Raw genomic sequence first — 25205 nt, 5'->3', positions numbered from 1 at the left:
AAAATGCCTTCATTAAAAAGAAAGAGAACACCAGCTTCCCGGCATCCAATTACACCTCGTACATCTGGGCGACGACTGGGCCACAGGGCGCCAGCTAGTCAAGCCTTCAGCATTTCAAGTGGTCCTCCCCGAACCCCTATCATTTCATCAGCAAGTCAATTGCACACACCTTTTCCTACAGATACCAAGATCGAAATAGGTGGGTCGGTAAGAGCTACCGATGATGACTTCGATGACCATGTCATTGCTGCCATCGACATGAAGGATCATGGAACTGTGGGGTGCTCATACTACTCAGCCGAAGAAGAAAAGATGTATCTGCTAGGTGACAGTCGGTCGGGGGATATAGAGACAATCGACGCTCGTGGGTTAATTATTTGTTCAAGTCTAGATTAGAAGTGCTAATCAGGCCATCTACAGTGCTTCTCCAGATAAAACCTACAGTGGTCTTGACACCTCCGCGGGTTGATCTTAGTTCCCAGAATCAAGATCCGAACCTTGCACAAGAAGATGGTACATTTCCCTTGCACTGGAACAATTTGACCCTTTCCAGTGCGGGCAAATGCTGATAATTTCTGTCTAGTTTCTTCTGCCTACCTTCCTTACCAGATAGACATTCGTCCAACTTCGGAGTTCAGCTACTCCAATGCAGAAAGCAAACTTCTTGCTTTAGGGGTTTCCTCTGCGCACGAACAAGGCCTCCGATTTTTCGTGCCCCAGAATGGTCTTGCCGGACCGGAAGAAGTGGACCCAGAAGAGATGGGCTTCACACTCCAAGAAGGAAGACTGCTGCATATCTCAAGTTCCGTTGACATGGATAACCCCGTGACTATTGGTTGCGCGGGAGCCATACTCACTTACCTGCAGCGACGAAGAGCCGCGGCACCCAGCCCCCTCGAAGAAGGGAATGAGTATCGGGTTCGAGCACTGCAGATGTTCAATCTACGGGATACGATGTGGATCAACAGCAATACTTTCACCTCTCTCCAGATTATCCAGTCGGAGTCACACCCGAATATGTTCAACCAGGGACCTGGGAAAAAGTCTGCTTCAGGCAAAGAGGGTCTTTCGGTCTATGGGCTCTTCCAACACTTTGCATACACGCCTCAGGGTAGGGCAAGACTCAAGCAGACATTTTTCCGTCCAAGCGTGAATCTAGATGCGATTCGTGAACGACACGATTTCATAGGACTATTCTCCCGCCCTGACAATCTTGCTTCGTTGGAGAAGATGACCAAAGCATTGAAACACATTAAAAACATCAGACCTATCATGCTCAATCTTCGCAAGGGAATTAGTACTGGCAGTGCTAAGGTTACTGGGTTCAAAAGTACGGTTTGGGCTACTCTTCTTGCTGTATGTTTGATTTGCCATCATTTGTCTATGTAGAGTGATAGTTCTTCATTGCGATACTAATGAGGCGACTGACCAGTTTGCGTTCTACGCTATCGACATCAATGATGCACTGCGGGAGACCTCGGGCGCGCACATCCTGACTGTCCGAAGCAAGGTTAATCTCCAATAGGTATCCCAGTCCTTCTTGTATTGACAACTTGCAGGCTCTCAGGGTCTTTGAAGCAGCCCAGCTGTACAGAGTTGGTCGTATGATTCAAGAAATTGTAAGTTCCCTTTTTAATAGAATTAATAACGCATCTGACTTTTTAGGTCGACATTGATAACTCCGAAGAACAAGGAAGAACGGTGGTGAAGCAAGGAATTGATAGAGAGCTTGACAGAATTAAAGACAGATACGATGGTCTCAACAGCCTTCTCAAGCACGTTGCTCTCGACATTGCCGCAACGATTCCGGCGACTCTCGACGTCGACGTCAATGTCATTTACTTTCCTCAGCTTGGGTTCCATGTTGCCATTCCACTCAATGAGCATGGTGCTGCGGCGTATACTAGTGCTGATGATGAATGGGAATTAATGTTCATCACGGAAAATCGGGCGTATTTCAAAGACTTCCGCATGAGAGAGATGGATCAGAAGTTGGGAGATATATACGGTATTATCTGTGGTAAGCCTGCTAAATTAATGGGAAGCAATGGGGATGAAGAGCTAATAAAAAACCCTACCTTGACAGAGAAGGAAATCGAGATTGTATACGACTTAGCGCAGAGGGTTCTTCGATATGAGAATGTGCTCGTCGATGCCTCTGATATTTGTGGAGAGATTGATAGGTTAGTCTTTGTGGGACATGATGTGAGGTCCGCTGATACAAATTTCACAGCCTTCTTGCTCTCACACAGGGAGCCAGCTTCTATAATCTGACCAGACCACGAATCGTTGAACAAAATGTACTCAGAATCAAGGGTGGCCGGTAAGAGCTCTTCAACGATCATCCCTCGACATCTCTGACAGATGATAGGCACATTCTTCAAGAATTGACCGTTCCGTCCTATGTGCCAAATGACACATTGCTGATGGGCGGAAATGAGTCCGAGACCAATGAAGCTGTTTCATCCATGGATTCCAATCCCAGCATGTTGCTCTTGACTGGACCGAATTACTCAGGAAAAAGTATCTATATGAAGCAGGTAAGCTGAATTTTGTCTTTGTGAAACACATTTTCTGACCTACTATTAGGTCGCTCTGATTGTCTACCTAGCCCAGATTGGGAGGTATGTTCCTTTCTATTAAGATAGTAATACAAAGGCTAACTGGCACAGCTTTGTCCCTGCAGACAGCGCGGAATTGGGGATTACAGACAAAATCTTGACTAAGATCAATACTCAAGAGAGTGTCTCCAAGGTATCTCAAATCCTTTGTATAAAGTGTCGGATTGGGCAACCTAACATGTCTCAAGGCCGAAAGCACATTTATGAACGATTTGCAGCAAATCTCCCTCTGCCTGAAACAAGTTACGAACCGAAGCTTGCTCGTCATCGATGAGTTCGGGACGGGAACTACCGAAAGCAGTCCGTTCCTATCTAGCCATAGCTTTTCGTTCAGACTAATTAACGCATTTAGATGGCATCGGCCTTGCCTGTGGCATACTCGATTATCTAATGTGCCTCGAGAGGCCCCCTAAAGTCATTGCAGCAACTCATTTTCATGAGATTTTCGAGAACAACCTCCTCGCTTTGCGGCCTCGACTCTATCTTGGCTATATGGAAGTTCAAGTTTGCGAAGAAACCCAGGCAGCCGAGGACCAGATTACATATCTGTATAAGTATGTACAGGAATGCTGGCTCCTGGGTCAATGGTATGTAAATGATGCTTACAGTTCGAACAGTTTTCGTCCGGGGCGAAGTAGCCAGAGCTTTGGTACCATGTACGTCCTGCTTCTTATCATGTCCGCATTCCTTTCGAATCGATTGACTTCAATATTGGTATAGGTGCGCGGCAATGAACGGTATCGACCCATCTGTTATATCTCGCGCAAATGAGTTTACGTCTCTTTCCGCACGAGGGGAGAACGTTATTGTGGCCTGTTCGGTTCTATCTTCAGAGGAGATGCAAGACCTAGAAGAAGCGGTACGAGTTATCTTTTTTATAAAAGAAAAATGGAATGTGACTAACAACCTCGATACAAGAACTCCCTAGTGAGACATTTTCTAGAGATTGATTTCTCACAAGGTGACTCAGACCATGTCAAGGCCGTCTTCGAAGGCCTGTTCGAGTGAAAGGATTTATTAGTATGGGGCCAAGCGCATGGAGGCCAATGATATCACGAATATCTTTACAAAGTACAACATATATTTACGCCCTAGGTCATCATCAATTAGCTGAACCCGCGATGTCGATATATTCCATTAGGAGAATGAAATCCTTGCCCACCTTCACTGCATTCGTAGCAATCGGGGAGATAGTAGCTAGGATCCCTGATGGATCAAGCACATTATATACGTATAAGAGAAGATGGATTGAGATGAATAAAACGGTTTTTGAAACTTCGGGTAAACCAGAAGATGAGATCGGGGTTATATAACTACACATCGAATGCCTGAAACTGCCCGCAGTGAACGCCATGGAAACATACACACAAGACCGTGAATTTTATGATCAAGCACACATTCACAGCTTAACACTCTTGACCAGGTTTTTCTTGATACCCGTAAGCTCACCACCATATCCACCGCGGCCCTCGCCGCCCTTGTACAGTTGCTTAGTACTGCCAAGCTTCTTCTTCTTTTCCTCGTACTTCTTTCTCTTCTTAACACGCGGGTTACGCGAGTCTTTACTGCGTTTCGCGTGCAGACCCTTGTTCTTCTGGATCTGATACGTGATTGCACGCTTGCCATCTGGACCAACCTCCTCTTGCACAAAGATTTTTCCACCAAGGCGCTCAGCCTCAGCGTAGGCATCTGCACGAGCCTGCTTGTCGTCCTTGCGCTTCTTGGAGCGAGATGCCACCATGTCGTAGTATTCATCGTCATCAGTGCCCTCCTTGGCACCCTCACCGCGGCGGAGCTCCTTGGCGACGCGACGATCCTCGTCGTCACTGTCACCGCCCAGCTGCTGGTCGGGGTTGAGTTCTTTGCGGCCGCGCTTCTCGGCTTCCACATTGAGACGGGCTTGACGGTCACGCAGACGTTCGCGGTATGGGAGATCGGCGTCTCCACCAGCATCTCGGCCTGCTGCGTTACGTTTGTTGGCTTTCTGGGCCAGTTGCGAGGTGTAGAAACGGAGCGAGCGCTTCTGCTTGGCCTTCTCTTCTGCCTCATGGGCTGTGAGGGCATCCTCATCACCGAAGTCAGAGTCATCATCCTTGAGAGGTGCCTTGATCTTTTGTGTCTTGCGCTTCCGTGAAGGCTCGGTGGCCAAATTCTCGAGATCGGCGAGGCCAGCTTCTGTTTGGCGGAGACGCTCGGCGCGAAGAGCTTCGGCTTCTGCCTGTGCTATCTCGGCCTTGCTGAGCTTCTTCTGTTTCGGCTTCTTGATCTCTTGGGTCTTTGGTTGCTTCTCGGTCTTGGTTTTCTCGGTCTTAGTCTCCTTGATAGGCTCCCCAACGGGTTCCTCAAGCTCCTCGAGATCCTTGACAGTGTTCCAAAGCTTCCGGAATTTGACAAGCGATCCCATGACAGGGTGTTGTCGGAGTTCGGCAGGGGTCATCGGAACATGCTCGCTAGTCGCGTCGGGAGATGGGGAGGAAAGGAGCATGAAATACATGCTGATCGTGCCAAGGTATGCAGACAACGCACGGAATTTCACCACAGGCACTGGGGATGGCTGTGGCTCCTCTGAGTCGTCGTCTGTTGAGGAAGCCTTCAAGGCTGCTTGTTGAAGATCTTTGAAGGAGCTTTGAAGGTCCACGAAGTCCTTCGCTAGGGGTTCAAACTCGGGGTATCTCGACTTCAAAATTTTCAGCTTCTCATCGGTGTCCATATCATCAGTGATCTCCAATTGTGGAAGCACTTCAGTTACCACGCCAGCGTCGGCGCCGTCCTCGGTACCCTTGCCGGATTCCACCCATTCAGACTCGTCAAACCCGAAATCGGCCTCATTCATAGCCTGCAACTGCTTCATTTGTAGTCGCTTGGCCTCCTGCTCTTCCTCCAATGCATCAACCTCGGTCTCGATCTGATCTGCGTTATAAAGATCCTTTTTCGATGAACCCCAGGCAGCAATGCCTTCTTCATCTTCCTCGGATTCTGCATCACCCTTCTTTGGCTGACCCATATCATCATATTCGTCGTCTTCTTCTGAGTCTTCGAGATCGTCATCCTCGTCTATGGATTCGTAGCCAAGGATTTCTTCGTCTGAAGGCTGGATCAATTCCTCTGTGACAATCAGTAAGACACCGTTCGCACAAGCTCAGTTTATCCTCAAAGGCACATACCCTCCTCGGCAACTCTGCGCCGTCTCTTCGCCTCTGGGCCTTCCTCGAGTAGAATCTGGTCGCGGCCGGTTTGGAAGTCATCTTCCGAGTCGTCGAATCGCTCTTCGATGTCAAACTTAGAGGGCTCAGGAGCTTTGTTCTCCGCTGGACGACCAGCTTTTCTCTTTTTGCTGCCCATTTTTGCGTGTATAATTCAAGCGACAATGAGCCAACTCGAAGTCTGGCCGATAAACTGTGATAAAATTATTTTTTGATCCCTCACCGCCTTGGCTGCGCTAGCCTCGAGTGGGGCGTTTGCTCTGTTTGCACATTTGGAAATCAAAATACGGGTAATTTTACAATCCCACAACTTTTGTACCGTCAAAAACAGACATCGGGAACGATCTCGGGTATTTCCGTATCGTTACACAATTATTTACTGCCCCGTGTGCCTTCCATTTCGAGGACAACTGACAGACGCAACTGCCAATCAGCCACGATGGATCCTCACGCGTTAATTGCTCGTCTTCATCTGCCTCAACTTCTCTCCTCCTTACAGTCCTTGTATAATAATACGTCCACCCTGATATTAGGCGTTTCCACACTCTTTTGCACTATCATTGTCTATACTATTGCCAAAATGTTTGGTTACGGGCTACGAAATGAGTTCAATGTCGACGGGCAGGTATGTGTAAGACTACATGATTAACGCGGTACGTTCTGACTAGGTATGACAGACAGTGTTGATAACCGGTGGCTCCGATGGTATGGGCAAAGCTGTCGCACTCGAGCTAGCTGCGAAAGGCGCAAACGTTGTTGTGGTTGCGCGCACTGTCTCCAAGCTGGTGACCGCCGTCGATGAGATGAAGGTCGGACATCCCTTCATAATCAGTTGATCAATATAGCTCACCTATTATCCAGGCCAAGGCAGCGAATATCTTTAAGCAGAAATTCCTCTATATCAGCGCTGATCTCTCTGATCCCGTCGAGAGTGAAAGAGTCCTCGCAGAAGTCACAACGTGGAATTCAGGGGCTGCTCCCGACATTGTTTGGTGCTGTGCGGGCTTATCTCGCCCGGGATTCTTTGTCGATGTGCCCATCCAAGAGCACCGGCAGCAAATGGATGCAGTCTATTGGACTGCGGCCAACACAGCACATGCCACCCTGCGCCGCTGGCTGAAGCCCGTTGCCCCGAGTGAACAGATGAGAACACCCCGGAGACATCTCATTTTTACCTGTTCTACCCTTGCATTTGTTCCTATCGCTGGCTATTCGCCATACTCGCCTGCCAAGGCAGCCATTCGTTCTCTATCCGATACTCTGAGCCAGGAAATCGAAATGTACAACGGAGCCTATACCCAGCGGCACCGCAATGACGCCCCAGCTGCGGATGTCAGGATCCACACCATTTTCCCCATGGGCATCCTCTCACCCGGCTTTGACAACGAGCAAAAGACCAAGCCTGAATTGACCAAGAAACTCGAAGAAGCCGACAAGCCCCAGACGCCATTGGAGGTTGCAAAGATCTCTATCAGTGCCCTGGAGCGCGGGGAGTACCTGATCACTACCAATTTTGTTGGTGCCATTATGAAAGGCACTGCCTTTGGGCCTAGCCCGAAGAATAGCATTGTCGGTGACACCATGCTCAGCTGGCTCAGCAACCTAGTATTCCTCCAGGTCATTCCGGACCTTCGCAGCAAGGCGTTCACTTGGGGAAAGCAGAACGGGGTTCCGAACGGTAACAGTGCTCCGGCTTCATAGCGATCGGGTGTATTCTTCTAGCGACTGCTTCTTGTATGATGATACCATGAGCGATGTCTGCATGGCGCCTCCGAACACCTAAACATTCTTCAATTCCTTTCATCCTTTGTTGCATATTCTTACTGTACAGTACAAAATAATGGCTTGTCTGTTCTCGTATTTGTAGCAATTCGAACCTTTCATTGATGTAGTCATTTTCCGGGGCCCGGACTGATGACGTACGATGTAGAAACAACAACCTTATCGTTTATCCTGCCACCCCATTTTCGACCTCGAAATTTCTTTGTCCCCAATTGCGCTGCCCAAACTGGGGTTTAAAAAGTCTTTGTTTCAAATATGAATGGCAACTGATCACAGATCACTATTTTTGGCACAAAAAAGAAATTGCTGGGAAAGCAGAAACAAAACCCTCGCTCCTCCATCGAAAGACTCGGCGATAGCGATAGCACAAGATACAAGCAAACCACCCTCGAGTCTTTCAACACTGTTAACAGCAATCGCCGCGCAAACTCGTGTCAAGATGGAGGCCCTCTTCTCAATACCGGTGCTGTCCGTTTTCCTCATTCCGGTCCTGTCATCCTACAGCACCAGCCTGAACCTCCTGTTCTTCTACATGACTTGGTCAACACTGGTACTGTCGCATTCCCGGCTCCGCGTGGAACTGTTCGGGACGATCGCCGTGCGCGTACTCTTCTACGCACTGCCGTCTATTGTCTTCTTCCTCTTTGACATCCTGACCCCGTCGGCTGCGATCCTCATCAAGGCGCAAGGCGCAACCGGCTTGCCAGGTGGGAGGAGGCGACGTCGAATCCACGCGAAGGAATTCAAGATCGCTGGGTGGGCACTATTCAATCTATTCTTGGGTATCGTTGTGCAGGGAATACTTGAAACGATACTGGTTCGGACGCTCGGCAAGCGCAGTGCGCTCAAGGTATCACTGAAGCTTCCTATGCCATTTGAGATATGTAGGGATCTGAGCCTGGCGATGTTTGGGCGAGAAGTGAGTTATTAGAATTCCCAGACTATGTTTCTAGCTTGTGTCTTCTTTGGTAGTCCCATTTGCTGACATTCTCATTCTGCTTTTGATAGCTCCTCACATATATCATTCACCGCTACGCTCTTCACTCAGGGAGATCTCCTATACTTTCCAACTGGCACCGGTCTTGGTACCATTCATTGGCTGCTCCGTTCCCATTGACCGCGCATTACGACCACCCGGCTGTCTATCTAGTTAACAAGTTCATCCCCACCTATGCACCAGCCATCATCTTCCGCTTCCATATGCTTACATATCTTTTGTACCTGCTGTTGATTTCTGTCGAGGAGACCTTCGCATACTCTGGATATACTGTCATGCCGACAAACTTGTTTTTGGGTGGGATTGCCCGTCGCACAGATATGCATTTGTTGATGGGTGGAAGGGGCAACTATGGCCCATGGGGTGTTATGGATTGGATTATGGGTACTGTTGTTGGAGACTCGCAAACCACCGACGATGAGAGTGATGAGGCAGCAGATGAGCCGGATATGCGGAAAGCGTATGAGGCTGCGAAGCGAAAGGCTGTTGGGTCTGCGACGAAGCCAAGGCGACGATGAGACGACCATTGATGAGTACATGATAAATCATTGATTGGAGCTGCAGCTATGTAGATTTTGTCTTGGTTTTGCTGTTTTTATTTGGAGTGTAAATTGGGATTGTTCAACATATACATGTGTATCTAGAACTACAATATATATTCGAGGAAGTGAGACTTTTGGATGATATGATATTCTTTGAATGCTATCATCATTCATACCAACATTGGTTTCATATGACCCCCAAATGAATATCATTCGAGTACTATACAATCAGTAGCTACGAGGGCATGGTTGGCACTTAACCCTAAAATCGAGTGGCGGATGGCTGCCAAGAGTGATTACACATGGGATATTAGATCTAGAACACTTAGAAGCTCATCGCACATCCATATTGCATTGAACTCTACGGTGATATAGCCGAGCAGTTATTATAACATGCATCCATTGATTATCTCAAAAGGTGTCAAGAAGATATTTATATACTTCTTACTCCGTAGTCCACGCCTAGATCTCGAGATCTCTACTCTAGTTCCACACAATCCGGATATCCACATTCATGACAAGGCCCAGCAACCTTATATTTTAGTGTCTTACAGAGATTACACGACGCTTAGATGAATCGAAGGAATTGCCCAATTGGATTGCCGCCTGAACCTGGAAATGGGAGTTGGTCATACTGAACATAAAAGAGAATCCAGCCCGCCTGCTGGAACGAGGTGACTTTTAATCTTTTTTTTTTTGCTTGAAGTCTTTCTTCATAACGCAGCTTCATGCAAAATCAGCCACGCGCAAAAGGAACGGGTTTCTTGAAACATGAGAACGACATCGGGTTGTCCGAAGTAACCGCAAATCATAAGAAAAGTGAAAAACGTGTTTTGACGGATCCCGTAGGAATTACATGACATGGTTCATGAAACCGACCCCCGAAAGTCGCGAAAGGATGCCGATCTGCAATCGAGCCGCCCCTCGTTGGAAAAATGGTCCTCCCCAACTATCTACCGAACCCGCGGCTACCACACATTTACCACTTCATCTCGTGGGGCTTGTCGCCGTTTCGGAGGCTGAAGGTGGTAGCGAGGTAGCTGCCGAGGAAATCCTCCTTCTTGATGGAGGCAAGGATAGCCTGGTCGATAGCCTTCTGGTCGCTGGCGCGAGCGCTGGCAACAACCTTCTTCTGTAAAGACAAAAAAGTAATTAGCATTTCATCACTGCAAATGTGATAGTGTAGACAAGATGCGTACCTCAGCCTTCTCGCCCTGCTTGAAGAAAGCCTCTTCGGTCTTCTTCTCAGCCTTCTTGTCCTTGGTGAAGTATCCGGGAGCGGAGGTCTTCTCAATGGCCTTGGCGTCAACACCGCTGATGTCGACACGCTTGGAGGTGGCAATCACGTAGCGGGAGTTCACGCGACGGAGAGGGACACCGTTGATCTTGAAAGGACCGGTGACAAGGAGGACACCCTGGTCGAGGGACTTGAGGAGGATGACACGCTTGCCACGGAAACGGCCAGCGAGGAGGATCAGGATGGTGCCGGGAACGAGGGTCTCGCGGACCTTGGCGGGACGCAGGGTCTTGCGAACCTGTAAACACACAAAGTAGTTAGTCTCTGATGCCACACAAATCCTAGCGATTCCCGTGAATCCGCAAGTATCTCCCATCGCCATAGCCGCATCCTCCCCAGATGATATGCGATTCGCACAAGATCACAAGATTTGATGAACTGTGTCGTCGATTGACACCGGTGTCTGGCTGGATGTCGCCCCGTAATTCACAAAGGCTCTTCCTCAGAATACCGGTGCCATCGTCGCAATCATCGGGGCGGATGCGTGCCGGGTCGTATGTCCTCCTCTTTTTTGTGCCGTCCCATTTTCACAGGGTGTACTGACTTTCTTGGGCTGCGACTGATCGTCCACGGGGTACCACTTCTGGGCCTTGTCGGTGGGCACGACCCTCTGGCTCTTCCCGAACTGCTTCGTCTGGCCGTCCGACATGATGGCTGCTGGCGAAGGATGAATGGTTGTCGGGGTGGTTGTTGGAGATTTGAGTGAGGACTTGGACTGCTAAGCGGAGTCGGCTCCAGTGCGGGAATTCGTCGAGGGTTGTGTGTAGGAAGCCCTATCACGTGTTTAACCGACAGCCCTAGCCACTTTTGGAAAGCGGTAACTTAGCACGCTGATGCCATATCTGTAAGGCCACAATATACGGGCGACTGTAAAACCACTTATGCAGAAGCATTGCTCGACACAAACAACTGACGTATACCGCTCGCAGCCTCTCTCTCTCTTTCTATACTCTGTCTTAACATCCTCTCGACTCTTTTCTTTATCTACCTGGAGGGAGCGAATTCTGTCAATACAGTATCCTCTATTATTGGATCTTTGTTCAGAATCAAATTCCCCAACATGTCGATAGCTCCGATCATCACCTTCAAAGCAGGTATCTGCGACCTGGATGTACGTGAGCTTAGCTTTCCGGATACCATCATCCGGATATACCCATATTTACATTGCAACTTTACTGACAGCTTCAATCAGATCTCTAGCACTCCTCCCGCCGTAAAGCCGAAGCCAACCCCAGGCTATGTCTACCTTTACTCCGAAGATGACCTTATCCACTTCTGCTGGCGCTCGCGTAGCGCCTCACTAGACGAGCCCGAGCTCGACCTGGTGATGATCCCTTCAGATGGCAGCTTTACTCCCTACAAGCCATCCGGCAGGGACGCTACGAATGGCCGGATATTTGTCCTGAAGTTTTCATCTAGCTCTCAGCGATACCTGTTCTGGATGCAGTCCCAATCCCAGCACGAGGACGGCGACCCAAGTTGGTTCAGTCCCCGTGACTTGAAGCTTGGAGAAATTGTCGATGTTCTGCTGCAGGGCGAGGAGGTTGACGTAGAGCACGAGATCGCCAATCTTCCCCGCCGGCCTTCGGGCGGTGATGACGATGAGACCATGGAGGACGTGGAAGGCACCGATCATGATCGCAACCGATACCACAGCGCAGGTAGCGGCGGCGCTGGCCCCGATGCGACCGGTGGCGACGTGCGTGAGGAGGGACAAGAGTCGCGAGAAGGTGGTGCCGATGGTGGACGAGCGTAGGTACATATCTCCGACAGCCTTGATTCGGGCCATCTAAGCTAATTTGCCTTTTGCCTCATTTGCAGAGCAACTGCCGAGCAAGATTCCGCGTCGGTTGTCCAGGACTTTTTGAAGTCTCTGGGCGGCCGCCAGAGCCAGAGCGAATCCCAAGATCCTGAACGACCATCTACGACACTTCAAGAACTCCTTCCGCCCTCGACCACGTTGCAATTTATTGATTCTGCTGATACCACTACTGCCGATCACCTTCTGAGCTTCTTACCGCCCGCACTACTTCTACTGGCCCAGGGCAACGCTGAGGCTTCGGAAGCTGACACGGACCCGGAACTTGCCCAAGCTGCTCTCCTGTCCCTCGACCTCTCCCAGAAAAAAGATATTCTCCGAAAAGTGCTTCGTTCTCCCCAATTCATGCAAAGCTTGGCCAGTCTTACTGTAGCCCTTCGTGATGGTGGGCTTCCGAGTATCAGTGAGGCTTTGCAAATCCCCGTGGCTAATGGAGGCTTTATGCGGAGAGGTGGAGTACCCCTTGGTGGTGGCGATGCGGTAGACGCGTTCCTGGATGGTGTTCGGCAACACGTTAAAGAAAAGGAATCTCAGATGGATACTGATTGAATCACTATCAATACATTTACTCGGAGAAGAGAAGACATTCGGAAACTTTTCAAAGGTGTAGAACTATTTTTGGAAAAAAGGGAACCCCACTAGGGAACATTGTTCAAGCAAGGCTGCGTCAGCGTCTGGTTAAAACCGTTGTAATTTTCATTCCAGGAGCTGGAATTGGAGGATAAGCCAGCTGTTATGTAGGCAGAAAATAATAAAAATACGATGTACGATGTATATGGCTCGTATCCTGCCGCGGTATGTCAGCCACGACAACGTTGAATATCCATGCGCATGCCGGGACTTGTCAATTTTTAGTGCAATTGCGATCCGAACGCCCTTGGCCCGAATTCAGCTTTGGAAGCCTGTCTCTTCTTTTGATTTGTGTTGGATTCACACTCTCTTTATTTCCTATATTATACATATTTTCTCCCGTCAACACGTGTCGCCACCGTGTCGTGTCCGATAAACCCCCCCGTCCAGCCTGCGATGTCTGCGATTCGGTAATATCCGATCCTGCCTGACGATGGCACCAGATAGCCAGAACCTTGAAAACGACGAAAACGCTCCGCCGAACCACATCCCTCTCCAAGATCTCTCAAAACCGGCCGATGCTCCCAACGAGCGCGGGAGAAGCCGCGCGGGAACCGGCCTCTTCTCACGACGATCATTGATCGGGAGGGGGTCGCGGAGCAATTATGAGAGTGTTGCGAAAGAGTCTCCAATCGATTCGGCTGGACCGAGCAGGAGTCCATTCCAACCGTCAAAAACGAGCTATACAGAGGTTGCTTCCCCGATTGATGACCTGGGTGGTTTCGCGCAAGCGATGTCATCGATTGGTCTCAGTTTTGATGGCCCTCAATCAAGGGCATCGCCCTCGTACCAATCAGAGAGCCGTGGCTTTGACGATGCTGCTTCGGACCTTGACGTCGTACCTCTAGACAATTTCGATCCCCACGACCCCCATGGCTACAACCCCCCAGCAGACGAAGATGATACAGTACGGTTGACCGATCCTCGATACTTACAACCGATGAGCGGTGCTACCAGTGTAGAAGGGCGACGCAGCACTGACACCGGTCACTCCGCGAATTTTGGTGGTGCAAGACTGGGCGATGATCTTCCTCACCTGGAGGATGGGATGGGAAGCCGTCGTGGCAGCACTGCTCGGGCTCGGTCGCGCTCTTTGTCTCCATCGGCGTCTAGCGGGGCTCTGCAACGCGCCAGCTCTATGGTCAAATCCATGTCGCAGCGAGTGGTCAATCTGAGTAACGAACCGGAAGTCGTACAGCAAACGATTGAGAGGCAGGAGCTTGATAAAAATGCACGAATGGATGGACCGCCAGTCTTGCCTGCGATGACAGACTATGACAACGACCAACACACTCAGCCACCCCGAGAGAAGCGTTCCTCCAGCAGATTATGGAGGGATCGGAACAGTCCATTCAAAGGCAGGTCACTTGGAATCCTGGGACCAAATCATCCTCTCCGACTCTGGCTGTGTGATATCCTAGTAAACCCGTTCATGGAGCCCTTCATCTTGATTGTTATTGTCATCCAGACCATCTTGTTGACAGTTGAAGATGCGCTTCCTAATTCCACGAATTCAGTGAGGTGGGGAAGCAGCAAGTTTGACTGGGTTTTCTTAGCCATTTTTGTCATTTATACACTTGAGATAGGCTCTAAGATTTTGGTGTCTGGATTTATTCTCAACCCCGTCGAGTACAGCACACTCAATCGCAACCTCGGCATCAGGAAGGCAATCGCAGAGAAGGGCAGGAACCTGATCACACCGCATCGGCAGCCAACGATCAAGAAAACATCTACGCTCCAGGCTGAGCCCCAAGCTTCAATCCTGCGAACATTTACAGGAATGAACGGACTAGACCCTGAAGTCTTTGATGATCCTCTACACAAACGTCGCATTAGGCTTGCCCATCGTGCGTTTCTTCGACACTCTTTTAACCGGCTTGATTTTGTAGCCGTGGTCGCTTTTTGGATATCCTTTTTTCTTTCAATTTCTGGCGTTGAGAAATCACACCAACTGTACATCTTTCGCATGTTAAGCTGTCTCAGAATTCTACGTCTCCTTGCCATGACTAACGGCACTTCGGTAAGTCTTCCGTTGCGATGATGTGGCTTTCGAGATACTGACCAATTACTTCTAGGTAATTCTTCGAAGTCTCAAGCGAGCAGCCCCTCTGCTTGTCCATGTCTCATTTCTTATCGGTTTCTTTTGGCTTCTTTTCGCCATCATTGGCATCCAGAGTTTCAAATCCAGTCTCAGGAGAACTTGTGTCTGGATTGATCCTGCAGGCCAGAGCAATTACACGTTGAATGATCCATGGGACACATTACAGTTTTGTGGCGGGTATCTCAACCAGACGGGTGGAGAAATGCCATGGCTTAACTCCGATGGTATGGACGCAGGGTACAGCCCTAAAGGATATCTTTGTCCTCAAGGTTCTGTATGCATGGAAGGCGTCAATCCTTATAAGGGGACTATGAGCTTTGACAACATCCTGCACTCCCTGGAGTTGGTGTTTGTGATCATGAGCTCTAATACATTTACCGATCTGCTATACTATACCGCTGACACTGACTATCTCGCTACGGCTCTGTTCTTTGCCTGTGGGTTTGTCATTTTGAGCTTGTGGTTGGTGAACTTGCTGGTTGCGGTCATCACTCACTCATTCCAAGTGATCCGAGAAGAGAGCAAACGCAGCGCTTTTGCTGTGCAAAAACTTGATGCTGTCGACGAAGACGAGACAGTGTCTCACAAAGTCAGTCCTCTAAAGCGCATACATGATAAAACTGAGTGGATTTGGATCTGCCTCATCATATTCGACCTTATCGTGCAAGCACTGAGAAGCTCGGCTATGTCTGCCCGTCGAACGCGATTTATTGATACTACTGAGACTGTTCTCACTATCATTTTCCTAGTCGAGATTATTTTGCGATTCGTCTCGGATTGGCGCATGTTTCATCGAAGGCGTCGTAACTTGACAGACCTTTTGCTTGTAATCGTTACCTGCATCATCCAGCTACCACCTATCAGGAACTCAGGTCGCGCATACACAGTTCTCACCTTGTTCCAGATCCTTCGGGTCTACCGAGTGGTATTGGCTTTCTCTGTGACCAGAAAGCTGATCGTGATTGTGTTCCGCAATACTGTCGGTCTGCTCAACTTGATATTTTTCCTATTCTTGATGACCTTTTTATCTGCCATTTTCGCTACACAGCTTTTTCGAAGCCAGATCCCAGATTCAGATCCAAGTGGCACGACGATCATGATCACGTTTTCGAATATCTACAACTCATTTCTGGGAATGTATCAAATTTTGTCGAGTGAAAATTGGACCACGATTCTTTACAATGCAACCGCATACACGACCGACTTCAACACAGCCTGGATCTCGGCAGCATTCATTATTCTTTGGTTCATTGTGTCCAACTTTATCATCTTAAACATGTTCATTGCTGTCATTCAGGAAAGCTTCGATGTTTCAGAAGACGAAAAACGAATGCATCAGGTCAGGGCTTTTTTGGAACAGAAACAAGTCCATGGAGCACCCCAAGGAAACTTAGCACTCTCGAAAATCCTTCGCATTGGCCGAGATTCCGCCCGTTATAAAGATCCACTCGACCATGGTCCTGCCGCATTGGAAATGTTGCTGAAAGACGCCGTGGTGCAAGAGTTCCTCGACGATGAAGAAACTAGGCAACAAGAACGGCAAAGGCCGAAGGACTCCCGAAGGGTGAGCACGATGCCACTAGGCGCGACTCAAGAGACTGTCCAACCAGGCTGGATCTCACTTCTATGGACGAAGGCCACCACACTTGTTATGCGGAGGGAGCCAAATCCTTTCTACTCGAAGCTGAAGTTCTCACGTGCTTACGAGGAGTTGGATCCGAGAACCATGGCAAGAGAAGTTGTTACTGCGGCAGAGCAGAGAAAACGGGACCAGCGAGCATACCTCGTGAAACATCCTAATTATAACAAATCACTGTTTCTTTTTCCGCCGGATAATATTGTTCGGAAATTTTGTCAACGGATTGTCGGCCCAGGACGTGGCAGCCAACGAGTTGAGGGTGTGGATCCATACAAGCCACTATGGTATGCATTCTCTGCTTTCATTTATGCAGCCATTGTTGCCATGGTGCTTCTCGCCTGCATTACAACACCCTTGTATCAGCGGCAGTATTTCCGCACTGACCGCAACTGGTTCGTCTATACTGACTTGGGCTTTGCCGTTGTGTTTACTATTGAAGCAACGATTAAAGTGATTGCCGATGGTTTCTTCTGGACGCCGAATGCATTTTTCCGCAGTTCCTGGGGATTTATTGACGGAGTCGTGTTGATCACGTTGTGGGTCAGTGTCGGTGGCTCGCTCAAACAGGACTGGAGTGTTTCCAGAGCAATCGGCGCCTTTAAAGCGCTAAGGGCGTTGCGTCTTTTGAACGTCAGTGACAGCGCCAAGGACACCTTCCACTCTGTCATCATTGTCGGGGGATGGAAGGTCATTGCTGCTGCTGCAGTTTCTATGAGTTTCCTCATACCATTCGCAATCTATGGAGTCAATCTGTTCAACGGGCAGATGGCCAGCTGCAATGACGGTGGGTTTTCTGGGAACTTGACCAACTGCGTCAATGAATATTCCAGCTCGCCATACAATTGGGACGTGCTTGCTCCACGAGTGGCGGGGAACTCTTATTATGACTTCGACAATTTCGGTGACTCCCTCTTCATCCTGTTCCAAATTGTCTCCCAAGAAGGTTGGATCAGCGTACAAGAAACTGCAATGAGTATCACTGGAAAGATGACCCAACCACAAGATCTAGTGGCACCGGAGAACGGGCTTTTCTTCGTGGTATTCAACTTACTTGGCGCCGTGTTTGTTCTAACCCTGTTTGTGTCTGTGTTCATGCGTAATTACACGGAACAAACTGGTGTCGCCTTCCTGACCGCCGAGCAACGTTCCTGGTTGGAATTGCGGAAACTTCTCCGACAGGTATCGCCCTCGAAACGATCTTTTGATGACGAGAGCAAGAAATTGCGGCTGTGGTGTTATCGAATTTCAGTTAAGAAGCATGGCCGGTGGGCGTGGTTCGTGACTTGCGCCCTTGTAGTTCATCTACTATTACTTGTGCTGGAATACTATCCCGAACCTGCCTGGTGGGAGATGCTTCGAGGTAAGTTTTTGGCCAGACTCGAATGTTACATGTTATTAATTGGTCAATCTAGCCATTATATTCTTGGCATTCATGCTTGTCTACGTTGTGAATGTCTTAATCCGACTAATTGGTCTTGGGTGGCATCGATTTAGCCGGAGTTCATGGGATCTGTACTCTCTCATCGCTGTCCCCGGCGCTTTCATCAGCTCCGTCCTTGACATTTCATACCGCGAAAGAACTCATGTCGTGGTGGAGCTCAACAAGCTTTTCCTCGTGTCTGTTGCCCTGCTGCTTATCCCAAGGAACAACCAGCTTGATCAGCTTTTTAAGACAGCGGCAGCTAGTCTGTCCGTGATTGGAAATCTTCTAGCTACCTGGTTCGTTCTATTCTTAGTGTTTGGCATTGCGATGAACCAGGCGTTTGGCCTTACCAAGTTCGGCGAAAATGAGGATCACAACCAGAATTTCCGCGATGTGCCCAAATCCCTGATCCTGCTTTTCCGAGCAAGTTGCGGAGAAGGGTGGAATGAGTTCATGGAGGACTTTGCGACTATGACTCCGCCCTTGTGCACACAAAATTCCAACTTCCTCGATGATGACTGTGGAAGTGCGCCGTGGGCCCGTACTCTTTTCATTGCATGGAACCTGATCAGCATGTACATCTTTGTCTCGCTGTTTGTTTCATTGATTTTCGAAAGTTTCTCCTATGTTTATCAGCGGAGCAGTGGACTGTACGCGATCAGTCGTGATGAGATCCGTCGGTTCAAGCAAGCGTGGGCCACGTATGATCCAGATGGGACGGGCTTTATATCCACGGAGCGGTTCCCTCGCCTACTCGGTGAGCTCTCTGGTGTCTTTGCGATGCGAATCTACGAGGGAGAGTTCACGGTTGGAAGTATCCTGGAAAAATGCCGGGTCGACCCTCAGAGAAACTCGATAGGTTCTTTCGCAAGAAATTCGACGGTATCGCTGGTTCAGCCACGACAATCAATGTGGCCGAACTCTCGTGTCTCGTCTGGTGTAGATCTCGACGAGCTCAGTCGGATCATATCGCGGATTCCAGTTCAAAGCATCCGAGAGCGGCGCAGACGATTGAATGCTTTCTACGAAGAAATCCTTGTGTCAGCAGATCCCGACCGCGGTATTTCCTTCCATCAGTGCTTGATGATTCTCGCACATTACAATGTGATTAGTGATAGTAAGAGTCTGCGCCTCGAGGAATTTCTACGTCGTCGGGCACGGCTGCAGCGGGTGGAAGAGGCTGTCCGTCGAAACACCGTCGTCGGCTTCTTTGATACCCTATACTGGTCACGCGAATTCCGCCGCAAGATTGACCGCAAGAAAAACGGCCGGTTGAGCATTGTCCCGACATTCACTGTGCCGGAGATCTTTGTCGACAATCCAGGCGACGACCCCGAGGAGCACGACCAGCCAGGTTCCGGTGCAATGACTCCACGGACACAACCAGACTTGGATGCAAACTTCCCTCCTATGCTCTCACCGGTCTCCTTGCACCACAGACGAGCGGAGTCCAGCCCAACTGGAAACCGCAGTGCTCTGCCTCGCCTCAATACCAATTTGAGCGGGTCAGTATCTAGCTGCAGCACACCTACGAGGGAGTGGTCGAGTATCAGTCCTTCAATCACACCGCGTCAAATGTATGGGGAGCACACCCCGCTCGACACCAGCGAAACACACGAGGCGCCTTCGGCCACCGATACTTCGCGTCATGTACAGGATGTTATGCATTCTCTGGACAACTCCGCCTGGGGTGAGAGTATCCGGCGAAGCTTTACACAGCGGCGATCAGGCGATCACAGTTCTGAATGAAATGCTGTGCCTATTGATGTGTCTGATTTTGGATGTTATCATGAAGTGAGTGGATAGAGCGTGGTTTGGTTTTCTACTCTTTTTTCTATTCTTTAGCATTCCCCTCGAATAGATTGGGGATTTTGTCTATGTTTTATGGCCTGTTTGGCCCATTTTTCTGATTTTTGGTGCTTTATACTACTCACTCTCCTTAGCGTGGGAGCATTTTGCATAGCAGCGGCGTGGGATTCCATTTCAATATTTTTCCATAGACTTGGATACACGATTGATTATTGCATATCGGACATTAAAAGAGACGATTATTCCAACTATCTATAGAAGACTGCATGGGCCAAAGTGGGTCGGATTGGTTACTATTGGCGACGGAGGAGGGAATCGAGAAAAAGATGAGATATGACCGTATATGGCTATGAATACATCTACTTTTAGATAAGTACATACCTTTACATATGGAGAATACAAAACTAGCAAAAGAACTCCAGCCCTAAAGCCATTGTGTATCCGTTTGCAGGGACAATCACATTCATCCGCATGCGTTCACCCGCGTTCAATCCGTGTCTTAACCCTCCCTGCAGCAATAGTCCTTGCAGTCAACCCGTTATAGGATTAAGAAAAAAAGTAAATACCTAGGACAATTCTCTATTCTTCGCTCTACAAATAACCAATTCAATCCTCGTATCCTGCTCTACTATGACATAGTCCAACAATCAAATCAAAAACTTCACAAAAGCCTCACATTCCATAATATAACAAAAGCAACAATGCACATCGCCTCGCCATTTCTCTCTTTGAGCACATCTTTCCGCTCCAGAAGCCCCAAATCAGGCAGCGACAGCTCGAGCCCAAGTTCAACAACGACCTCACCACCCTCCTCTCCAACGTCCACCCACTCGCCCCAGAGCTCACCACACCACCTGTTCAACCTATCCTTCCACACCTCCAAAGCCCAGCACATATTCCGAGGGCACCCCGACAGTGCCAGGCACACAAATACTAGCCCCGGAAATTCAGCCCGCCCCCGCCCGGCCTCCGACGGCCCACACAATTCCAACGCCGTCAGCGTGCTCCCCTGCGCGGTCCTACGTGGCCGCTCAGCGATGGTTATCCGCCGACGATTGTCTAAGATCGACCTGGCGCTGAGTGAAGAGCGGTCGCGATGTGACGAGGACGCTATTGAGCGGCAGGGGTTGGGGCTGATGGAGCCCCGGCCGGTGGATCTGGGGATTGGGGAGGTAAAGCCTAACTTCGTGATGGGCGGCATCTTTGAGGTTATGGAGGGGCGGGCTTAGGCTTTACTTTGTTTTCTACAATATTGTTCTTTCTTTCTTTTTCTTTTTCTTTTTTTTTTGGTTTATGCTGTGATACTCTATTTGTTTTAATTGCCTTTGTATTTTTCATACTAGAAGTTGGATTGTCTGCTTCCGGAAAGGAATGTGAGATACAAGGGAATATGTATAGTGGCTCGATATTGGATATATGTTACATATTTTTTGGTTATATTTGAGCCCTTGCGGAACTAGCTACCCAATATTCAATGTCTCAAGGTTGTTTTGCCTAATATCGTTCATGTCTATGTCCCTAGCTAATGCATAGTACTTTCTTTTTAAGGTTCATCCATTTTATACTTCTATCAAGAGTCAAATGCAAAAGCGGGTAATGCCGGACCGGACTAGCCTGCATTCTATACTCCACATCTTTCTCCGGGGAAGGGCTAGATCAGCCTGGAGAAGTGAAGCATCAAGCCCCATGCTTGGCCCTAATCTCCGGTCCGAGAAACATAGCCATAGACTTCCGGAGAAGACCAAATTGGGGGCCATTTTGCGACACTTATCTTCATTTATAATTCCTCCCTTACTACCCTCCCCGTTTGCATTCTCGGCCTGGCCATGATCGCGGAAGCAGCCCTACGGCTTTCATCTTCTCCTAGCTATCCGGGATCCCTGTATGTCCCCGAGCAACTCACTTCGTCCTCGACCACATCCACAAACTACCTAGTGCTGTGGTCTGTGGAGCAAGGGTAGGTACGAGACGGGCTGCCGTAAGCCGCTGGCCCCTAACAATCTGTAGCTGCCATGGGACCCTTGGTTGATTGTTCAGGTCTATCATCACATACCTGCCTGCTGTGGCATCAGTAAATGGCTTATATGTCTTTCCTGATGGCAGAAACTAGGGATGGTTATAAAGTTGTTGTTTCTTCCAGTGAGGACGTGGTATCAGTACTTTTCTTGTGCTTTTATTCCGGGGAGCCTGGGGTTTTTATATGCCGCTTTAACCCATGCATATGTGGCCTCTTGACTCATTGAGTGCTTTGCAGCAGATTAGGCACCTGGTTCCAGCCCAAACTGGACTCTTCCAGTTCGCTTATGTAATTTATTCCTGGACAAGCCCTAACTAGTTAACTAACTAGTTAGCAACCGTTAACTAGTTGACTAGACCCCCGGTTCAAGGGCTTATAAATATGAAATCCATTCGAAACATGTCTATAACTATACCTACCTAGGAACTAGGTGGTCATGTATAGATTTCCGCACGACCCACTGCCCACTGTGCCTAGTATTGCTAGGGAGTCAAATTGGGTCACAAGCTTTGGGTATAATTCCGCTGATTTCATTGTCGCCAAGACCCTAATTCATGCACAAATTGAGTGGAACTGAGGGCCCAAACTGGGGTTCCCGGGACCGTCCCTGGGTCTGGGAGAGCCTGGTCTCTGACTCTCTGGGTTGGGCCTAGGTTGGGCCTGGGTCTCGACCCTATATTTGCAGGACTATCCTCTTAATTCGTCTCCCACGGACCACAGGCTACGGTCCCACCTCGTCTCCTAACTCGACCGTCAGTGCGCCAGCCAGCTAGAACTTTTTATACTTCCTTTACTCTATCGAAATACTAGATTCAGCTATATACCCACTTCCCTCTTATCTATTGGATAGGCGAGGATGCTACGTAATGAATTATGAGAGCACGTCCACAAGGGCTAAATCAAAGGACTTGAAAGTAGTTTGAAATTAGTCTTTGTTGTTTGTTATCTGTTGTTAATTATACATAATTCTTGTCAGGGTATTGTGAAGCTAACATATGGCAAAGGCAAAAAAAAAAAAAAAGATGCCAAGATGAAAGAGATTGGAAGAGGCGCCTTATGCACTTGCGTTATGGTCATGATTGTGTAAAAACGCCAAGTCGCTAATTAGACATGAATCATGATGGGGGTATGAAAAATCGCAAAAGCAGAAAAGCGAGGATATTAGCGGAAGGAAAGCCTAATTAGGCTTGGATCCCTGGCCCTTGCGCTTGTTTGGCCATAATTGACCTCGGCACTTACTTTCACCACACAGGCACTGGACAGCCTCAGGGTCAATCTTTTGAGGAGTTGTGTTCTCCTCGCCCTGATTATAGTCAAAAGTTAATTCAGTGCCGGAGGGAATGTCGTTGTACGCGAAAAATGCAAGGTTGTACAGATATTCGTCGGCATGATTCGTGGTGCAAACAGGGACGATCTTGCAATTAGGATTGCATGAGTGGTTCATAAACCGAGTTGGCGAGCCAAACTTGCGGCCGTCGACGACTTTCATGTTTTGCTCTTCATCGTCGTCATCCTTCACATACCAGTCCAAAGAGAAAAGGTATGATTGCGTATGAGAACCATCGGTGAGGCTCTCGCGCTCGTCAGCTTCAAGCTTTGTAATTACCTCGCCGAGGTAGAGGTCGATGAATTGCCCACGGTGAATCAAGTCAGGGGACCGAAGACCTAATAAAAATCATAATTAGTACATATATAGGGGAATAGGAGTGAAGGGAGACGAACCAAAGCCCCGAGCTCCAGTGTCAAAGATCTCCAGTCTAACAGTCCTTCCTTTCTGAACGACGTGATTCCAGCATTTTTTTCCACTGCAGCCACAACGGGAGTTGCATTCATAGATGATCGCCTTGCGATTAAGGAAACTTTTAGTCGCCACAATCAATTTAGGATTGCTTTCGCAGATCTGGTAAGGGACGATTCGATCTTCTGAATCTTCTTCCTTGCTGAGGCAATCGCATTCGAGTCGATTGCAGCCGCCAGTTTCAGTACAAGCACAGCCGATGTTGAATTCAGAATCATCCGGAATCCGTTCAACACCTGCGCGGTACTGATAACTGTTGACGAACTCGAAGTTATCGGCTAGTTTAGCAAGACGCTTTGGGGAATCAACTTTCGGAATGACCGTAGGCCCATTGATGCGCCTAAGCTTCTCGTCAAGAGTGTGGCGGAGTTTTGAAAGATAATTTTGTTCCGTGGACGATGGTGGGTTGAGAGTGTTGAGAGCCGAGCTTGATCTGAATGACAATGCGACAGAACGACGGTCAACACGAGCCCTAGAAGTAGGATATGCAGCTTTTGTAACTCTTTCCTCTTCGTCGGTTGTAGGAAATATATCACTATCCATTCCATTAACTTTAGAGACATCTCGCGCGATTGCGATCTCCCGCCTTTGCTTTGCTGTTGGTGATGGAATCACAACGCTAATGTGAGATGGCGTTATGCTTGGCGCTGGACTCAGCGAGGATGGACACCACCCGGATGGATAAGGGTGAGCATGTGACCGCCTATATCGTGCAAACTTGTGAACATCGCTCGACGATGACGAATCTGAGGTATCATCAGATAGCGATACCTCCACGCTTTTCCTTTTCAATGGCACAGTTGGTGGTCGATAAGTTAACGTTGTCACAAAGGGAAGTTTGGCCTGAACTGATTTCTTTGGCTAGAAGTGATGTTTAGTAAACAATCCAAGTAGGTTATGTACGTAGTGCCGGATTGCCGGATTGCCAGATTGATAGTGAGATAAACAGTTGGCTTAAGGGGCGAAGGGAATTGGACCAGACAGAGAACGGCATAGTGGGGCCAGGAGAAATGTAGTGGGCTCAGTCTTTGGAAGGTCGAGGTGAACGCGAACAAGCACTTACCAGCTCAGAATTACCCAATTCAATCTCATTGGTTAGGTCAATGAACACTCGGTTCTGATTAGCCCCCGAGCCAGGGGGAGCGCGTCCCGCCATCTAAAGCCACGCGTAGGTGCGGTAGGGTAAATTGTAACAAACTAAAGAACGCGTGCGAAAGCGCGTCGAGCCTCGCAATTTCAATCCCTTTCAGGACTGGACAAGGAGAGTGTTGGAGAACAGGCTGCTAAGACTATTGAGATGCTTGGGGTGTCGACGAGTCGAGGATTCTAGCCTAAAGAGCTAGGTAAAAGGAATCCCGGAGAGGAGATTCGAGAAAACAACGTCTGGAGATGAAGAAAAAGGGAGAAACAAAATCTCCAAGAAGCGCCCGTAAAACTAAAAGAACCTAGAAGAAGATCCAACGTCTGTGGCGGATGGGAGACGTGATAGAAGATGGAGGACTGGAGGTGGTGAAGAGGTGAGGTCGA

The 25205-nt window shown here is 48.8% G+C and overlaps 9 protein-coding genes across 9 annotated transcripts; 6 read left to right on the top strand and 3 right to left on the bottom strand.

The window, feature by feature from the left end:
• Window positions 1-3: 3 nt before the first annotated feature.
• On the top strand, window positions 4-3629 carry LCP9604111_7816 (MutS family protein MSH5; the record flags this gene model as incomplete). The annotated part of the gene is made up of 16 exons (XM_039075890.1): window positions 4-364; window positions 421-513; window positions 584-1356; window positions 1433-1510; window positions 1560-1619; window positions 1666-2020; window positions 2087-2183; window positions 2234-2323; window positions 2372-2540; window positions 2590-2624; window positions 2673-2754; window positions 2810-2921; window positions 2974-3175; window positions 3239-3277; window positions 3342-3480; window positions 3540-3629. The coding sequence occupies 16 exons, from the start codon at window positions 4-6 to the stop codon at window positions 3627-3629; spliced, it is 2775 nt and encodes a 924-aa protein (XP_038926205.1).
• Window positions 3630-4020: 391 nt separating this feature from the next.
• LCP9604111_7815 (something about silencing 10 family protein) lies at window positions 4021-5963 on the bottom strand (the record flags this gene model as incomplete). The annotated part of the gene is made up of 2 exons (XM_039075889.1): window positions 4021-5726; window positions 5786-5963. 2 exons carry the CDS (start codon window positions 5961-5963, stop codon window positions 4021-4023), a joined length of 1884 nt encoding a protein of 627 aa, XP_038926204.1.
• A 441-nt stretch (window positions 5964-6404) lies between these two features.
• On the top strand, window positions 6405-7525 carry ksrA (3-dehydrosphinganine reductase; the record flags this gene model as incomplete). Its single annotated transcript, XM_039075888.1, has 3 exons — window positions 6405-6449; window positions 6502-6633; window positions 6686-7525. 3 exons carry the CDS (start codon window positions 6405-6407, stop codon window positions 7523-7525), a joined length of 1017 nt encoding a protein of 338 aa, XP_038926203.1.
• A 520-nt stretch (window positions 7526-8045) lies between these two features.
• LCP9604111_7813 (sterol desaturase family protein) lies at window positions 8046-9121 on the top strand (the record flags this gene model as incomplete). Its single annotated transcript, XM_039075887.1, has 2 exons — window positions 8046-8525; window positions 8615-9121. 2 exons carry the CDS (start codon window positions 8046-8048, stop codon window positions 9119-9121), a joined length of 987 nt encoding a protein of 328 aa, XP_038926202.1.
• A 1003-nt stretch (window positions 9122-10124) lies between these two features.
• On the bottom strand, window positions 10125-11091 carry LCP9604111_7812 (60S ribosomal protein eL6; the record flags this gene model as incomplete). The annotated part of the gene is made up of 3 exons (XM_039075886.1): window positions 10125-10277; window positions 10345-10680; window positions 10894-11091. 3 exons carry the CDS (start codon window positions 11089-11091, stop codon window positions 10125-10127), a joined length of 687 nt encoding a protein of 228 aa, XP_038926201.1.
• Window positions 11092-11502: 411 nt separating this feature from the next.
• LCP9604111_7811 (uncharacterized protein) lies at window positions 11503-12810 on the top strand (the record flags this gene model as incomplete). Its single annotated transcript, XM_039075885.1, has 4 exons — window positions 11503-11553; window positions 11635-12141; window positions 12194-12198; window positions 12264-12810. 4 exons carry the CDS (start codon window positions 11503-11505, stop codon window positions 12808-12810), a joined length of 1110 nt encoding a protein of 369 aa, XP_038926200.1.
• Window positions 12811-13324: 514 nt separating this feature from the next.
• On the top strand, window positions 13325-19803 carry cch1 (calcium channel protein CCH1; the record flags this gene model as incomplete). The annotated part of the gene is made up of 3 exons (XM_039075884.1): window positions 13325-14911; window positions 14967-17991; window positions 18044-19803. The coding sequence occupies 3 exons, from the start codon at window positions 13325-13327 to the stop codon at window positions 19801-19803; spliced, it is 6372 nt and encodes a 2123-aa protein (XP_038926199.1).
• A 761-nt stretch (window positions 19804-20564) lies between these two features.
• Window positions 20565-21092, top strand: LCP9604111_7809 (uncharacterized protein; the record flags this gene model as incomplete). Its single annotated transcript, XM_039075882.1, has 1 exon — window positions 20565-21092. One exon carries the CDS (start codon window positions 20565-20567, stop codon window positions 21090-21092), a length of 528 nt encoding a protein of 175 aa, XP_038926198.1.
• A 1965-nt stretch (window positions 21093-23057) lies between these two features.
• Window positions 23058-24834, bottom strand: clrD (uncharacterized protein; the record flags this gene model as incomplete). The annotated part of the gene is made up of 3 exons (XM_039075881.1): window positions 23058-23545; window positions 23603-24539; window positions 24742-24834. 3 exons carry the CDS (start codon window positions 24832-24834, stop codon window positions 23058-23060), a joined length of 1518 nt encoding a protein of 505 aa, XP_038926197.1.
• Between the last annotated feature and the right edge of the window lie 371 nt (window positions 24835-25205).

The sequence above is a fragment of the Penicillium roqueforti genome, assembly GCF_015533775.1.
Source record: "Penicillium roqueforti strain LCP96 04111 chromosome Unknown scaffold_26, whole genome shotgun sequence".
NCBI classification, from domain to species: Eukaryota; Fungi; Ascomycota; class Eurotiomycetes; order Eurotiales; family Aspergillaceae; genus Penicillium; species Penicillium roqueforti.
Note: the sequence above shows the minus strand (reverse complement) of the source record. Positions and strands in the feature narration are given on the sequence as shown.